General features: G+C 45.9%; 1 protein-coding gene across 2 annotated transcripts in view; it reads right to left on the bottom strand.

Annotated features, from left to right (window-relative positions):
• The window catches only part of LOC119170734 (neurotactin-like), a 44,449-nt gene that overhangs the window by 5,868 nt on the left and 19,935 nt on the right, over positions 1 to 18,646 (bottom strand). For both annotated transcript variants that reach the window (XM_037421983.2, XM_075886799.1), the window contains 4 exons: positions 18,227 to 18,390; positions 12,020 to 12,168; positions 9,387 to 9,458; positions 8,696 to 8,877 (listed from right to left, as the gene is read on the bottom strand). In XM_037421983.2, the coding sequence (XP_037277880.2) occupies positions 8,696 to 8,877; positions 9,387 to 9,458; positions 12,020 to 12,168; positions 18,227 to 18,390 (567 nt within the window). The remainder of the gene's footprint in view (positions 1 to 8,695; positions 8,878 to 9,386; positions 9,459 to 12,019; positions 12,169 to 18,226; positions 18,391 to 18,646) is intronic.

Below are 18,646 nucleotides of genomic sequence, written 5' to 3' on the forward strand. Positions count from 1 at the left end.
TGAGACTCGAGACTCTGACCATAAGAGCTTTTTTTGTCGTGCACCTAAATCTATCTGAAGTGGGCTCCGCAGCACCCCAGCGATGGCCCGCATTCACTTGCAACACCTGCTTTTTGTGCAGATATTCTTTGCAGCCACTCTTCAATCCTTCCCCGGTGGTCCGCAGTACGCTGCACATCGGAGCCCGGCCCCCCAGGCTGAGCACCCGCTGCACGCTTTGGACCCATCAGCCAGGATTCGCCATCTGCCTTGTGCCGTGTATACCCTGCCGCCCGCACCGCACGAATGCTCTTCAATGTTCCCGCTTGTGCCTCCGTCACTGCTGCTGCCCTTCCCCTCATGGTCGCGAGGCACGGAAACAGTACTTACGTCACACCGTTACAATAAAAGCTTCACCAAAGGCCGCGCGCTCTTCAGTGGGCTCGGCAGCACCCCAGCGATGGCCCGCACTCACTTGCAACGCCTGCTTTTTGTGCAGGTAAAAAATTCCTGTTCCCTGTTTTCCAAGCGTACCAAATACGCTGCTTTGCTAGTGCTGCCGAGCCCCAACTGTTGCTTAGAGATTGTTTGCAGATGTATTCATGCCCTGCGAGTGTTGCTGCTATTAAGTGGCGATATCGAGACTAGCCCAGGCCCTGCAACTCGGTCTGCTAATGCTGAAACCTCTAGCGACATTATGTCTGTCCTCAGCAAAATCCAGTCCGGACAGGCAGCCATCCTTAACGAAATAAAATCTATTCGTTCTACGCTGCTGCAACACGAGGAGAAATTTGAAAAAAATACTAAAAGACTCTCTAAAATTGAAGACAACTGCTCTGTAATAGCCACGGTAAAAGGAAAGGTCGATGGCTTGCAGACACTAACTGAGCAAAACTGCAGCGATATCGCTAGCCTTGTCGTCAGGATGGACGACACTGAGGACATACAGTGACGATCCAACCTTGTTTTTTATGGTTTTGAAGATGTCAGTGACGCGACTTGGGCACAGTCTGAGAAGTGCGTCATCGATCTATGTCTTGCCAATCTTGAAGTTTCAGTCCAACCTTGAGACATCGAACGTGCTCACCACATAGGGCGTTTTCAACCAAACAAAAACAGGCCCACCATTGTCCGGTTCTGCCATTTCAAGGACCGAGACCTAGTGTTGTCCAACGCTAAAAAACTAAAAGACTCCAATTACAGCATTAGTGAAGATCTTTCCCCCTATACAGGCAAGGCCCGCAAGCACCTCATGGAATTTGGTAAAGCATCTCACAAGACGTATAAAATTCGGCACAACAAGCTAACCATTTATGGCACTACTTACGTTTTCCATCGCTCTTCTGAAAAAGTAATCCCCCTTAGCCCATAGCTACCACTTCTTAGCCCAGCAAATCCTAAATTAAACCCTGAACTTTTGTCAATTGTACATACTAATATTAGAAGCCTCTTGCCGAAACGCAACTCACTTTTTAATCTTATCTGCACGACAGAATGCAACTTTGTTCTCTTAACTGAAACGTGGCTAAACCCTTCAATATGCGATTCCGAATTAAAGCCATGCTTTCCAGGCTTTACAATTTTTCGGCGATATCGTGATGGTAAGCATGGTGGTGCGATTCTTATAGCTGCTCACAGTCGATTAAATTGCTCCCCAGTGGTTGTACCTTCCAGGCTTGAATTATTGTATCTGCTGTAGAAACTCATATCCTCCGGTTATCATTGGAGTCTGTTACTGCCCCCTTGACACAGATGCTTCATTTATCGCAAATTTCCAGTGCTCTTAACTTCCGGAATGCCTCTTATTCCAACATACCGGTTATCTTAATGGGTGATTTTAACTTCCCAGGTATAATCTGGTCTAACATATTTCAGCAGTCCATTTCATGCAGAGTGGTGCCGAAGGACTGGGAACTTGGTAAGATCGTTCCCATCCCGAAAAAAGGTCTTTCATCTTCACCGAGTAATTATCGCCCCATTTCGATAATAAGTGTATGCTCTAAGTTAATGGACTATATAATTTATTCCCACATAGTACATTTCTTGCGTTCAGTACATTTCTTGCGTTCAGTACATTTCTTTCACCCTAACCAACACGGTTTTCAAAAATGACTTTCATGTGACACTCAACTCGGCCTGTTCGTTAACGACCTAAGTTCTAGTCTGGATATTAACATACCTGTAGACGCCATTTTCATTGATTTTGAAAAAGCCTTCGACAAAGTTCCCCATAATAGATTATTTTTGAAGCTTTCATGTCTTAACCTTAATTGTCTTGTTTTTGATTGGATATGTGACTTCCTGACTAACCGTAAGCAGTTTGTTTGTGCTAACAACCATCGCTTCTCCCTATCCGCAGTAACCTCCGGCGTACCTCAAGGCACCGTCCTTGGTCCTCTGCTATTCCTAATCTATATTAACGACCTCCCCCATAACTTAGCTTCTAACATTCGTCTATTCGCAGATGAATGCGCCATTTATCGTCCTGTTTACAATGAAAACGATACTGTCATCCTACAATCTGATCTTTCTTTGATTCAATCATGGTGCGAAAACTGGCTGATGTCCCTTAACACAAAGAAAACCTGTGCCGTTTCTTTCCATCGTCGACAAACTTATTCCTCCAAAAAATACTTCCTGTCTGATTCTGAAATTGCAGCAGCTAATTCATGTAAAGACCTCGGTATCACTCTAACTTCAGATCTCACCTGGTCATCCCACGTAATGAACATCACTAATGACTCAAACCGCGTTCTTGGCTATCTCCGAAGAAACTTACGTCTAGCCCTGCCTTCTGTTAAAGTTTTAACCTATCTAACACTAGTTCGCCCGAAGCTAGAATACGCATGTGTTATCTGGTATCCCCATCAAATCACCCTTATTAAAACACTTGAATCCATCCAAAATCGCGCAGCCAGATTCATTTATTTGGACTACTCCTATCACAGTAGCGTCACCGAGCTAAAATCTCGTGCTAACATGGTTAACTTAGCTGTGCCCTGCAAAATTTTAAGACTGTGTTTGTATCATAAATTTTATAATGAATTTCACCTAAACCATGTTATCGTTCCAGCTCATCGTCTTTAATGCCATATCAGCCATTCGAAAGCGGTTTATCCACCCCGTGTGCATACCACTGCCCATCACTCTTCATTTTTTGTGCAAACATCAACAGAATAGAACGATCTTCCTGCTGACGTCGTGCACCACTCCGGCATCGTCCATTTCAAAGAAGCCATCGAACAAATCATCTGTTTGTGAACTGTCTACCCCCTTATGTAATACCCCTTGAATGGGGCCTTTGAGGTATTATAAATAAAAGAAATAAAAGTGTAAGGTGCAACCACGACAACAGACAAATGGTACACACACACCAAGGGCCACTTCTGTTTACATTGAGCGTCATCTCAACGTGTGCTTGAAATATACAAGACCAACAAGCCCTTTCTCCCATTCTTACACCTAAATGTAAGCACAGTGTTATTACGTTTTGCTCCCATGAAATGTAGCTGGCGCATGTGGGAATCGAGTGAGTGAGTATGAACATTATTGAGGTCCTGAGAAGAAAGAAAATGGTGCCGATAGCCCCGCCAATCAATCCGGCGGCTCCACCTAGGTCGGGACCGGTAGACCGAGTCTTTCAACGACGGCCCGGGCCCTCTGGACAGCCTTGAGCTTGAACGAAGAGCTCTGTGCTTCGAAGGGCGGAGTCCCAGGAGGACTGGTCAGAAAATTCTGTACCCACATTGTCAGAGCACAGCCAGAGCATGTGGTCAAAATTGTTATATTCGTTGCCACAGTGTGGACACACAGTGAAAAAGTCAGGATTGATCCTGCTTAGTGTCGATGGTGTGAGGTATGTACGGGTCTGTAACTGTCTGTAAGTGATTGCTTGTGCTCTGTTCAGATTTTTGTGAGGAGGAGGAAAAGTTCGACGTTCTAATCTATGATGAGAGGTGAGTTCGTGATATGATATGAACAGCTCTTTGTGGTCGAGGTTCCTGCAGGCTGCATTGAAGCGAGGGGGCAGACCGCAGACGCGAAAAGTGCGTTCGCGCACCAGTTGGTGTGCCTGCTCGTTTGGGTTGCAGCCAGGAAAGCTGGAAATGTTTCTCATGTGAGCCGGGAACTATGCGATGTGTGAGGATGGGAAATTTTTCTCCTTCGCCTCATGGTTGAAGAGCCTGTTAACAACCGTAGCTGCCTTCGAAGAGACCAGGGCCACCGAAAAAGCTCCTATAGCTTTTCTAGAGTCTGAGTAAATGACACAAGCTCCCATGCAGCTTCGAAGGGCTAGCGCAATAGCCATTTCCTCCGCTTCGTGGATGAAGTTGGTAACTACCGTGGCTGCATTGACGAGCGAGCTATGGGCATCCACCACAGAGACTGCGTAGGCACCTCGATTCCAATATTTTGCAGCATCAACGAAGAGGATCTGCATATCATTGCGTAATATCTTGGCAAGTATGGCCTCGGCTCTCGCTTTTCTTCATCCTTCATTATGGGTAGGGTGTGTTTCTGGGAATCTGTTCAACTGTTATCGCTTTCATGGTGTGTGTGCAAAGTTGGGACTTCTCAGGCGGCATGAAGAGGGGCTGAAGGCCAGCTTTTAACAATATCTCGTTGCCCGCCCTTGAGAATAAGAGCTGACTAATTTGGGCATGCCGCTGTGCCTCAAAGAGTTCAGTAGTTGTATTGTGCAGGCTCATTTGAAGGAATCGTTCCGTACAAGTGTTGCGAGGGAGGCTCAGGACCCTTTTCAATCCTGTTCTAATTAATGTATCAATTTTGTAGAGCTCTGTCTTCTTCAATATGAGGAAGAGGGTGGCGTACGTCACGTGGCTGATGAGAAAGGCGTAGAATGCTCTCATGAGGTTGTCCTCTTTGACTTAGATCCTAGCATTGCAACACCTCAGCCTCCTAACTTATTGGTGGGTGTTGTTTGCAAGACTTGCACGTGTAAACGCTCAGCGTGATCACGCAGCATAAATTGACACTGAGCGGTGACGAGAAGTCGACAGCCATCAGCTGAATAAAACACTTGCAGGACACACGGTACAGTATTTTGACAGTGTTGTATTAAGCTAGCAAGCTCCACTGATTTCGCATTACACATAGTCGTCTCGGTAAACCAGTGCCCAATCGCAAAATGTACAGCAATTGCCTATTTGCTGTAGCTTCAGTTTACAAACGCAGTTCCTTTTTATATGAGTTAAACCAACATGTTTCTCCTCCTTAATATAGTTGCTAATACTGCGCACCATGAAAAATTCTTCAAAGTTTCGAGACAGCGAAAGTATTGACGAACTGCCGTAATCTACTTTGACGCCACTGCCCCTCCAACTATTTTCATTGGAAATGGTAGACAATGCGCTGAATTATTTTTCACCACTTTTCATGGCACCCAAACAACAACAACAACAAAAAAAATATTGCTCAAAAAAAAGGAGGGGGGGGGGGCGAGGGAGAGGGGGGTAGGGTTCAAATGGCAAACGCCAACATGGGTGTTGAAGTCTTATGATGGCTTGGAGTGACCGAACACATGAAGTAGGTTTCCCCCAAGGCGAATCTCTCAAAAGGGGAGCTGCAAATACTCCCAAAATTTCGCTTCATAAGAACAACTAGCAAAATCTATTTCTGTCAAAACAACTTGCATACGTCTTCCTGGGTCACACGTAAACCTACAGGACCGGCGCAGCTGGCTGCTGTGAAGACGGTGGTCAAAGCTTTGGCTTTGCTCGCAACTAGATTTTTTGGACAGGAACGCCAAAACGCTTCTAGCCATTTTTTTTCCTTACGTCTTTACTGCCTTTAATCTACCATTGCGTTAGCGACGTGCCCTCGGAGCTAGTAGATCGCTATCGTGTCATCGCGACTGCGATTTTCTGCGTGACAATTATGGCAAACTGTAGTTCCGTTCTCAGCCCATGTGCGTTGGCTGCGCACGTGCCTTCAAAACTAAGTCATTCCATGCTATCTATGATCGCATCTGCCGCTGTATTGTCGACAAGTTTGCGGAAAGCAGCGTTGCTTTGACTGGTCGAGCGTTGGACATATGCACACTTTCGGAGTCCTGTCAGTAACGTCGTCGCCATACATTATCGTGTCAAAACGACCGCAATTTCGTCCACAGCGGTTATGGCAACAACCACACGCAATGTAGAAGACAGTGCGTGCGCTGGTCCCCCGCTTACTTCTGAAGCTTCGAGCATGCTGCTCTCGACAGCCTTCGTTCGACAATTTCGGTACTAAAGTTCATATCACACACCGCGATTAGGAATTTCGGCCCAACAGACACAGTGGAATTCGGCTGGGGAATTTCATGAATTCGTATCTGCCGCGGTTTCGCATCACAGATTCTACCGTACATTTAGACGAACGCCTCCTTATTTCATTTATAATAAAATGCGGTGGGTTCGTAAAAAGCCTGGAGTAGGCTGACCTGCATTTTTGTCATTGCCGCCAGATCACGCACAGAAATTTCTATTTCCGGAAGATTGTCATGACAACCGTACAAACGAAAGAAATGGTCACAATCTGGGAGACTTTGCAGGTATGTAAGTGGTTTACACTGTATCTCAGTTGAAATGATGAAGAGCCCTGAAAATATGTACAGTACGCACAACTGATACCATCTTAGGAAAGCAGTTGGCTATATTTCCTGCGTATGGCACTAAATCTATGAGGAAAGGAGTTGCATGGTCAGCCTATGGTGACACCCCCTCCCCTTCCCAAAGCAAGACTGAGCGCATACTTATGATAAAACATACAGTCAAGCCCACATATAACTGTCCCACTTAAAACCAACTTTCGCTTAATATGAACAATATCCACATGACCGTGAAAATATACATTGGTTTAGCGGCACAAAATTGCACTTACAACGAACGTCTCCGAGCGCCGCCGATCGATTACAGTGAACGGGGTCGGCACTCTTCCGACTTCCCGGGAAACCACTTTCAACCACCGATCAGGCATCGGCGAGGTGCCCATACATTCTTATTGTTAAGTGCCGACCCTGCCTCCGGGCCCCTCTAGTTGCCGCTCTCCCCGACCGCTTTTTGCTACACACTCCTCCGTCTTTTGTGCCCCCGCTACTCTGAGCACCTTGCATCGCCAGACGAGGCCTGTGTTTTCACACTGCCACTGATCTTTCGAAGACTGGTCCGCCATCTCCCCTGTTTTTGGTCGCTGGTACTGTCGTTGGCATCATCGACCTGGAGTGACCAGAAAATTTTCCAACATCGTCAGCCACCGACTCTAACCGATCGTCTGCGTCTAGTGCATGCGCGTAGACTACCTCATCGATTCTGATTATTTGCGATTCGTTTCTTGTTTAGGGCCTGTTTTCGCTCATTTCGCACTCGGCTCAGCATGCCCTCCGCACACATGCGGAAGCAAGAAAACGGCTGGTAATTTGCACGAAACGAATCGCGAAATATCGAAGTCAGTGAACCCACGCAAGCCCTCTGGTGCAACAAACAATTTTTGACTACGGCCGCTGATTCTTTGAACACCGCCGTGCATGCAGATCCAAGTGACTGTGCTTTGACCTCTGCACGCGCAGGCACTCTTTCAAGCTTAACTACATGTGAGTGGCACGTTTCGTGGACCCTTCAAGCAAGCTATCCGACCTGCCTACTTCCCCTGTGTTTTGGTTTTCAAGGTCGTCCTTTCCCCATATCCTCCCCTCTCTTCCCTATATCGCAACTCCTTGCCCTTCTCTTGCAAGTCCGCTCTCCTCTCTTGATCCCAACCTCTTCGCCCGTTTTCATCGCTCCGCGACGCCAGCTACGCTGGCGCGAGTTAGTTTCGCTTTCTGACTAGAAACGGGCCCAGAGCTGTGCCGCGCATTCTGGCATGCGTGTCGCGTCTTGCTCGCCTTGGCGTGCTTGTGTGATCAGGATGGCAGACGGGAGGACTTGCACGCTTTTTCCTGCTGCTCAACAAAACGTCGAAAGTGTGACCGCTTGGCTTGAGCGTAATCTGCACGTTATGTGCCGCGTTGCGGAGCGCTGGCTCATAGCTATTGACCACTTGGCAGCCAACTTGTCGCTTCGGGCGTCCTGGTATTTGGTTGTAAGGATGGTGAATATTTTGTGGCCGGTGGTGACGGCTACATGTGCGTGGAACTGTTTTCGCGAGGCCGACTTCGTCGATGTCGGGCCTGATACCGAGCCTGAAGCTTCCGAACAGGATCCCTTCGGGGACGATTTGTGGCAGCGTGCCGTCGACTCAGACATGGGAGAGTAGGTGGGATATCTGCTGCAATGGTTTCATTACGGCCGATGATGATGCCGACACCGCGGAACCGTGCACGGATTAGGGCATTGTGAATGAAGTACGGGGCAAGAAAGATTTGGAGGAATCGAATTGCGAGAACAATGAAATTTTGGAGCCCAACCCTCATGCAGCTTATGCCACGGGCCTCGTCGAACAAACACGCTGCTGTTTGAAATAAACTAGAGACCGTCCTTTTCGCTTCTGTGCTTTGAACCGCGTGCATCACAGACTTTTTTAGGCAAAAAAAAGTTTGTGTTTTCACTCGCAGCTTTTTTTAAATGCGGTGTCTCATTTACTACGAACTTCAGGATACAGCGAACGAATTCTGCGTCAGGATCATGTTCGTTATAAACAGGCTCGACTGTAGTCTCCTGTTCTGGGCACAGTCACTTGATGGCTTCAAGATTGCACTGACTAAGGATGCTGCCCTTACCATTGTGTGCAGCTGCTCTGCTGGCATTGTGTCGTTGTGCACATACATCTGCAGCACCTTGTCAGCCAACTTGGGGTCAATGGTCCCCAGCCGGTCCCTGACGTAAGAGCTGAGCTCTGCGCTGTCCACTTGGTCTGCCTCAGGGAGCACCCTTCGGGAGGCAAACTCCTGCAGGTTGGAACCTACGCCAAGAAAGGGAGCCTTATTGCACATGCCGCTTTTATTTTTTTCGGTAATAAATGCACAGAGATATGGCAAACTATCAAACGTAATGTATTCAACCTCAGTTTGGTTGCCGTGCCTTATATTTTAATGATAAAGGCTCACTGACATCGGCAAATCACAGAAGTCTCACAACTACGATAGTCATGCATGGTCACTGATAAAGAAAAAAACTAAAAAATAATTTTTTTAGCTCAATCGCTCACTGCTCATCTTCGCAGAGGAACAGAATGCTAGCTCATTTCACGAGAGGTGACTGCAGTGCAAGCAGACTTGATAAGCACCAATCGCGAGGTGTTCATGGCATGAAAACAGGCTGATGGCACAAGGTGTGCAAATAGAAGTCAACCTGATTAGCTGCTTGGCACTCAGTCCAAATCACTAGCGCAAACTCTGTTAATTGCTAGTGTGAATGAGCAAGTGGCATGCCTATGCATCCCACACACAAATCTAAATAAAAAGCACTCACCAATTACAATAGGAACTCGGGTGAAGTTCTCAGATGCCCACAGCTCATAGACAAAATCTTTGATGAAGACTCCTGGGGGGGAAAAAAAGAAAGAAGGTTTGCTTTTTTTACTTGTAATGTGTGAAAACCCAAAGAGTAGAAACTGGATAACAGTAATAAGAACAATACCGTTAAACATTAATATATCGAACTCAAAGGAGATGGCAAATTAGTTCGATTTATGGAAAATTCGATATAAAAAATGCAGGCCTCCAGAGCTTACCTGTAGCGGATCATCACCTACAACAGGCACATTCAAGAATGACAACTACTTTGGCACACACGCCGCAAAAGAAGGATTTATTTGCGTGAAAAAAATCACTTATCTTGGCCTGCTTCGTATTCGAAATGTTGAAGATGCTAGTCTCGATCTTAATTCCACGTTCCGTCTTCAAGTTTTGTTATCGCATCATTTCACTGCCAATAATTCGCAGCGCAAACCACGCCTACACTGTTAGAGAAACTTCGGGATGGCAGTAGATCATTTTGTTAAGATTACGTCCACTTTGTGAACATTACAGATTATTCTGGAACATTCGTCGTTGCTAGTGATAACACTAGAATATTCGATAACAGGTGTATAAAATGCCGACACGATTCGCCGATTGCCAGCTGATCGACGACCGACGCTCTCTTCGCCGCTATAAGTGCCAGTGTCTTACTTTCCTTTTGCGTGGCCACAAGTTCAGTCCGAACAAAGTTTCTTCTTTGACCTGGAGTCTGCTCCCTTCATTCACGTCACGACCTCGTGACATTATCAAGACTGTCCAGGTGCGGCAGCCCGGTTTCCTTCATGTGGCCGATACAACGGCGAATGTCGCAAAACACTGCCGCCACTTCAGTGGCGAAGTTCGCGCGTGTAGCCAGCGCCTCGCCCGGACGATGCTCCTCGTCACATGAGCTGTCGTCCTAGGCATCCTGAGTTCCTGCTATCGCAGCTATTATATCCTTGTCAGCGAGGCTCACAACGGCTTGGACTATGCAGTCCGCTTCCACGAAATTGTCCGCAGACACTTCGTGTGGAACTGCTGCTGGGAAGCGGAACGACAAGTCGCGAAACGAGTCGTCTATGCGCTCGTCGTCGTCGCCTTCACCGGTTTCCACAAGTTTCACCGTCTCGAAGCCTGCCTTGTGGAGCAGTTGACCACTGTGTCCGTCTTCACATCTCGCCAGGAGTTGAAGATATCCGCGGGGGAAAACATAGCGGAGATTTCTGGCCACTCCTTCGTCATCCACTGCTGGATGCCCTGGCTGCTGACAGCTTTGCTTTCGCCGAAAATGGTTTTTCCAACGATGTTGTAGCGCTACTTATATCGGTGAAGCCACCCGGTGTTGTCGGCAAGTCGTTTCGCCGAGTGCAGCAGCAAACCATCAGCATCGTGCCATCCACCGGAGATGTTCTTCACGCGCAATTCTAAGAACCAGGCATAGAGTGCCTTTTCTACATTCCCGTGGGCAGGAGCGCGCACATGACAGGCTACCGAAGTTCACTGCTCTACCGCCTTTGCCTTGATATTTGATTTATTCTTCAACAAGGTGCTCCATGGTATCCCAAAGTTGTCCACGACGGTCGAACATTTGTCGGCCGCCTTAACACGCTGAATAGCCTTCAACTTTGTTACAATGTCAAGGGTCTTGCGCTTCTTGATGCTGGCCATAGCTACACGAAAAGTCGACAATTCAAGGAGTCCGCAGCAGCTTCGCGCACCACGCACGCAAAAGAGAAATGCTGCACATGCAGTGGTACCTAAGCAATGCGTGAACGGAAGCAACACAGCGCTCGCAAGGCTATGGGCACCACAGGATGGCCACCTGTGAGATGTTCTGTGGTTGGCTGATCAAAACTCGCAAAACAGCAAGAAAAAAGTAAAAGAAAAGGAGAAAGGTCCTCCAGCTTCATCGTTCCTGCAGATGGGTAGAGATAGTGCAGTCCAAGCTTTCTCGCCCTTACTTTTTCTTTTCGAGCGTTTCGAGTTTTCGCGGATACGTGGTGCCACGCGGAGGTTGCTGGGTGCTGCGAGTGCCAAAACGCACCTTCCATTCGCGCGCGGAGCCGCGCTGGCACAGATATCGCGGGGCGCAGTGAGTGCCGAAGCGCACCTTCCAGTTCGCGCAGCACTCTATATATCTGAAGGCGGGTAAAAATGCCGTTTGATATAAGCGAGCGAATTTCTATACTTTTACAAGGGAATTTCAAGGGAATAACTTACAAGTTTGATATATCCGACAATTCGATATATATCTGTGTTCGACTGTATACTCAATTTATCCGCATGGTCATCATATATCTAAATTCCGTCACCAAAATATGAATTCTTTGTTCTCCCTTCATAATTGTCCCACTTCAAATTTACCGATGTGGCAACGGCAGTTACAGCACCAGAACTTTGTCATTTTGTGAAGTGGCCAGCATGTAAACGACATGGTGGCACTTTGCTTTGTTCTGTTTAGCCCCATGTGCGGTATACAAGTTAAACGTATGCTGACGTTAAAGGCTTCTGAGCATGTTCTCGAACAAACACTGTCATGCATTGTTTCGAGTCCTCACGCATTTGTTTTAAAAAGAGCCAACAGTAATGTGCAATAGTTCTCACCATCAACGACAACCAGACTTGGTGCTGTCATTTCTTGCTTGCGTGGCAACTGTGCAGACACGTCATCGTACCACGACATGGGCACAGCTGCTATTACTTCGTCGGCTGTCTTCTGGTGAAGGCAGGTGAGGCTGGTACAGTTGATGTTCCTGCATTAAAAAGTGAACATATTGTGACAGGGCCTAGATGTAGATCCATTGACAGAGCATATAAACAGCTTATATTACAAGCCAGTGATTCTCTATGAAAAGAAAAGCAAGAGAGGTATTTTCGTGCACTGGCTACACATACCTAAGTTGGCATCAGTCATGGGAGCACCAATGCATTTGCCCTGCATGGGTGAGGACTCCAGAACTTACTTATAAATACAGCTAACCCTGGATATAACGAAATCGACACATTCCCAGAAACATTCGCTATAAAGAGCTTTCTGTTATATGCAGGTTCGGTCCAAAATTCGAAAAATACACGCACAAATTTATACAGAAGGGTAATTGAAGGCAGCGCTAACCAAGAACACCTATTTGGTGGTAAAAAATGTGTTATTATTGCGATAGAAATTATATGGACACTTTCGGTGGCTTTTGCCGTTGCCACCATATTCCGTAACAAGTCTAAATTGCTAACATGCCCCCGTGCATTGTAACATATAAAGCGAGTAAAAGCGCACGAGCTCTGTTGAAGCAGAGATCAAACGAGCCGGCCCTTCTTGTCTATCGGCTGGAAAGCGCATAGGATAACATCCCCGCACGTGTTAAAACTGCCGAACGAGCATGAAAAAAAATGCAGGGGGGGGGGGGGGGGGGGGGTCGCTCGAGTAGCAACAGGGTGAACTTTGATTTTAAGGGCATGGTCCCGATCGCTGGCGCACGTGCTATCTAGGCAAGCATCAGTGCGCTTTCAGTGTGAAGAGACTGTGTAAAAAAAGCACTTCTCCCTGGAATGGCTGTATTTGCTTACACCTACCTTTTGTAGGAGTTCTGCGATATCGTATCTAAGAGTCGATTGTCAGCCTTACTTCATATAACATTACAATTTTTTGCTACAGCAATCATTGCATTGCATTCAACGCGCCGTCGTGTTGTTGCCAGAGCTAATCGCGAAAGCAACGGTCCCGCAATCTCGTGGTGTGGTGCAAGACGGAAACGCATGACCAGCCGGCCTTCGAAGATTCGTCATCGTCACACCGTGGTGTCGGATCATTTTTATCAGCACCTACTTTGACATCCTCTCGGTGGGGATGACATTGTTGCCCGTATCTAAAATTAAAAAAAAGAAAAAAAAAGGCAACGCTGAATGTCGTTGGGGGCCACACTATGCACGTGCAGTGAAATCATGCACAGCGTCGAAAACGAAGAGCGTACGACACGGATATTATGGAAAACTATTTGGTAAAGTGCCCTCCATATGCAGCAGGACCCAACATTCGTGACAATAACTAAAACTGGCACTGACAATGCAAAAGTACTTTTTTTTTTTTTTTTGAGGGAGGGGGAGGACAAATTCGCGCACTCGCCCGCGGCGGCCAGAACGGCAGCAACGCCGGCTCTTGGGGTGCAGGCTTGACTGCCCATCTCGTGTGCTCACTTGAAAGTTGCCAGGGCCACAAGCGTGCCGTGCACACATCGTCGGCAGTGGGGCAACGGCAGAAGATGCATGCTCGTGCCAAAATGACAAAATTCGGGCAAAGTTCCTAGATTGTCCGTGGCGAAAATTTTTTATATCAAGGATGTCTCCCGCTGTTACTTTGTTGCATAGAGGTCGTAAATACATTTACTTTTATGGAGTAATGGGGAGGGGGGGGAATAAAAAAAACTTCGTTATATCGAGGAATTAGTTATATAAAGGTTCGTTATAAGCATGCTTAACTGTATAGCCGAGGAGCAATTTCTTCCCTTTGGGGCTGCTGAAACTTCATGGTAAAGCAGCACAAGAAGACAATAATACTAGAAGAATGACACAGGACAAGCACCGAACAACAAATGTTGGATTCACTGTACAGAGAGCAAAAAATGCAAGTAACTACGTGTACCATCACATTAGAGATAATAGCCACATCTTTCAAGCCGGCTGAATTCACAATTATGGAGATGGACATATAGGTGGAAATGCAAACATCAAGGTTGTTTATAATGCAAAAAGCTTCTATAATTTTACGTGTACCTTTGGTCAATGTGCCCAAAGACCGCACTTGAAGAATGAAACAAAGGTTAACAACAGGAGCCACAATGAGATGACAAATGTTAAGTAGGTGTGCCTTTAATGTGTTGTGCTGGTGTAGCCTCTCGCTAAGGCAGGCACCAGACTGTCCAGTATATCTTTTGCCGCAATTAAGTTAGCGGGACGTCACGTACTACACGATGCAGAGGTTACAAAACAAGTGCGATGATTCATGCAGCGCACATTCTTTTGTGACCATACATTTTCCCTCCCATCCATCATGGCACACGCTCTCCAAACTTTACGAAGAGCAGAGAAAACAACATTGATATCATAGTTTTTTGCAATCTTGTTCAGACGATGTGAAAGCCCATGAAAGCATGGCATTAATAAGAACCACCAAGATTAAGAACAACCATAATGTTTCCATTTCCATTCCATCCATCCATTTACGCAATTGCAAATTCAGCCTGCTGGAAAAAAGTGACAAGTATCCGTAATGTGATGATGCATGTAGTCGGACTACGTGTGTATATTCCTTTCTATGCAACAAACCCCACTGTTGTAATTTCAATGCTTGTCCTGTGTCCTTCTTGTGTCATCGTCTTCTTGCGCAGCTTTTAATATAAAGACCAACTGACTAGCCCAGTTTTGCACGCTATTGCACCACTGGATGGTTGCATTTTGTTTTTAGACGTGCAGGATACTGCTGCTGGATCGAACCTTGCGTAAAACTAATACATCAAATTTATGATCACAATAACGATGGATTTATTTTGTGCATCTCCCTCAATGCAGTTAGGTCATATTCCAAGCCCCATGGGTTGGTTCTGGAAATCAGTGTTCATGTAAGGTGCAGGTTGTGAGATTTGGACGTTGTAAACAGTAGTTAACTGCGTCCATTTCACAGAACATCATCATTAGTTCAGAATGCCACACTACTAAATGCCATGAAAGCAACACAAATATCAAAATGCAAGGTCACACACTTGCTGTTAATGCTACATATATCTACTGATGAGCTCAACGATGCTGTGTGTGTGTTGTGTAAGTCACTGACTGAATACAGTTATAACTCAAGAATTCAATACCACATGCTCATAAAAATGCACATCTTTCTCAGCATTACCCAACAATTTTTAAGAAACACTAATACACAAGAGCCTGTATCCCCTGTTACATTGTGGAAATAAGCAAATGTACTGGGCCAGCACATTCATACAACTTCTCTTCGAATCAAATGTATTGTCCCACAATGAAGAATTATGCAATTCCTAATTGCCAACACGAAGCAACTGCAACACAGAGAAAATGCGAGAGGTGGCATCAGGATTTGGTGAGTTTTTCCACGGGGTAATAGGTTAAACAATTTTCTTTCTTGCTTAACTGTCCTGTCTCATATACGATGAAAAATGGATATTCTTGCAGAGGGAAGTACATTGTGTGAGCCGCCCTGTGTGGTCTTCGAGTTAAAATAGCCAACATAAAACGTGATGAAACAGATTTGGAATTCGCTTTTATACGAATGAAACCTCTTGACTGCCCACATAACTGTGACTAAATAATTATGCTCAGTGGGTGACAGAAGTCTGCTGGCGTATGCTACAACTCAGTCATGTCCACACTGGCATGGTGCTAACAGAACATCTATTGCATGACCACTGATATCAGTTTGAATTTCCGCTGAGGATTGGTGGCACAGCAGGGGAAATTACGAGTTGAGAAAAATATGAGGCATGATCAAGACTTTCGAAAAGTGGCACATCTGCTCTTTAAGGGGTCGGTAAAGGAGAGTGTAATGGTTGCATAATTTATTACGAAGCACTGTAAAGTGGGACACAGTCCTGTTTCCTCGCGTAGCTTAAGCACAGGCAGCTGAAATGGTGAATTCCCTACGGCAGCTGTTCTATATCAACATTTTGAAAACATCCGCAACTCGACAGTGGGTGTGCTGTGCAATGACAGTGAAAGTTCCAGTATAGTCTACTCTTGTTACAATAGACCATGACAATCTGGTAAAATGAGTTCATATTTTCTGAAGTCCGTAAATGATTGTTTTGTATTTTGCTCAGCAGTGTGGGCTTTGAAAACTTGAAAGTTTATTCAACATAAGACAGGTATTCATTACAAAAAAAATTCCGCCATATCCACGAAGTGAATGATGATGAGTGGGCGAAGCTCCGGAGGTAAACCTGGTAAACCATGAATCCTCTGTACATTTTGCCCACTCGATTTTATTACATCGCTCCCCCTAGCGTACGTCGCCGCACTAAATCGAACGATTGCCTTCAACCAATGACACGCGCCATATGTGACAACATTCCTATTTTATAAGATCTCGCGTCTTTCATCAACTACAAGTACCGCTTTCTAGTTTATAACATCTTGCATCTTTTCATCATCAGCTACAAGTACCACCATCTAGTAAACACTACAAGAACTAAACGAGAGGTGGCTACATACAGGAGACGGTACCGCCATCTAGTGAACACTGCAAGAACTAAACTAGAGGTGGCTACATACAGGGGACGGTACCGCCATCTAGTGAACACTGCAAGAACTAAACTAGAGGAGGCTACATACAGGCTACAGGGGACGCACAGCCCACGCCCTAAGGAGCTTCGCCCCTAAAAACACACTTTTGGGACCCGCATGGTCATTGGCATTCATTTCTTCGCGTCACGTTGGCGTTGCCATGCCAAGCGTCGGTCCTGCAATATACTCGAAGGCGTGCGCCACGCCACGTTGCTTTGATACATGTGCGTTTCAGCGCGTCCGGTGTTCCTCCGCCACGAAAACAGGGAGACGCAGTGTTGTCTGGGTAACGCATTCGCGCGAAACGTAGCATGTCGCATTTCTGACTGGTTGCGCCTGGCGTCAGACTATAGAGTGCTCGCATTTTGCTAAAGTAGCGTCGCTTTGCCCAGTGTGCACGCGCGTCGACGTCGACGCTACATTGAAAAATATTGGGCCCTTCATGATGCGGTCACGGTCATTTTGCTAGCTCCGCATATACCGAATTCGGTGTTACGTGATGCCAATGGATGACGAAATATATGACTAGTGCAAACATAATAATCCTGACACGCCTGTCATGTAAAAACACAACAACATACCACGCTTATAGCATGCTCGCGGTCGTTTCGCTAGCTTCACATATACTCAATTTGGTGTCACATGACGTGGATAGCTGACAAAGGTAAACGACACATCATTTACCTCCACCTCATAAAGTTGTGCTGATTTTAAAGTGACATATCAACATTTCTCATTCGTGCTTCGCATATCATTGATTCCCACTGTACGTGGGATCCGCCAAATTTTTTTTATTTACGCTTAGCTCAAAGAAATTTGTGATAAGAGATTGGCCGGAACCCTCAAGTGATGATGCAATCACTTTGCGCCACATTTCAGTCACGAGCAACACGTGAACCATTTACATGACCAACATGCTCAGAGACAAGCTTAGCTGAAGGCTTGGCTTAGAAGAAAGCTTCCAATGTTGCTAGGTGCAATTTATTGTTATCGTGCCTTTAATGCGCAGATAGTGGTATGGTCAAGTCTGTTGTGAGCTTATGTCAACATGGCAAAGATACACATTATACAGCCAACATATAAAAAATATGCTGCAATATTGTCTGCTGTAATTTATAGTATGCTGTGTCTTGGTCTATTGAAAGCGAACATCACTCCAATAATTTATTACAGACCAAACTTAGGCTGAACAATGGTTTGTCCTATCTGAAACACTGTTGTACACCGGCCCGTTATAGTGAGCACAAACTATCTCTATAAGAGGTGCACGGTTATTGAAAGTAACAAACGAAATTTCTAGAAAAATAAAATGTGTCAGAAAACATTTTTTTCTCGTTGTCTGCTCGAGTTTTCAACTTTAAAGACTTTTTATGCACTGATTTTGCTGATTCCCCAGTATTTATGTCAGTATTCAATACCACAAACTGCAGTGCTACAAAAGGCAAGCAAAGAAACGTTGAAAGACTCCTTTAGAAACAAACAAATGTATGGTAAGGTCACGGATCTACTTACGCCAGAAACTCGAGGTTGTTGCGTGCAGCCTCCTCAACTGTCTGGTTGGGGAAGTTGACAGATGCACCTGTGGCCCAGACCCTACTGAGGAGGCCCTTGGTTTCTGTCGAAGTTGCGAGAAGCAGGGCTGATGTTGCTCCCGCACCATGGCCAAACACAACCACCTGCGCAGAACACCCATCAGAAATTTGCACCATCTAACACACATTTTTTTGCCCCTTTACTAAAGTCTCACTAAACCATACATTTGTTTTCTTCACTCAATGAATGATTCCTTTGTGAGCTGTTCTAGCTCTCAGATGCCCAGCAGTGGTTGCTGAGCTAGCTCAAACTACCTGCCCAGGCCAGCATGCATTCAAAAAGCAATAGCAGTCCTTCAAAATTACTTCTGAAAACGGTTGCTTACTTTTCACCTTTTAA

Source organism: Rhipicephalus microplus, chromosome 2, assembly GCF_043290135.1.
Source record: "Rhipicephalus microplus isolate Deutch F79 chromosome 2, USDA_Rmic, whole genome shotgun sequence".
NCBI lineage: Eukaryota > Metazoa > Arthropoda > Arachnida > Ixodida > Ixodidae > Rhipicephalus > Rhipicephalus microplus.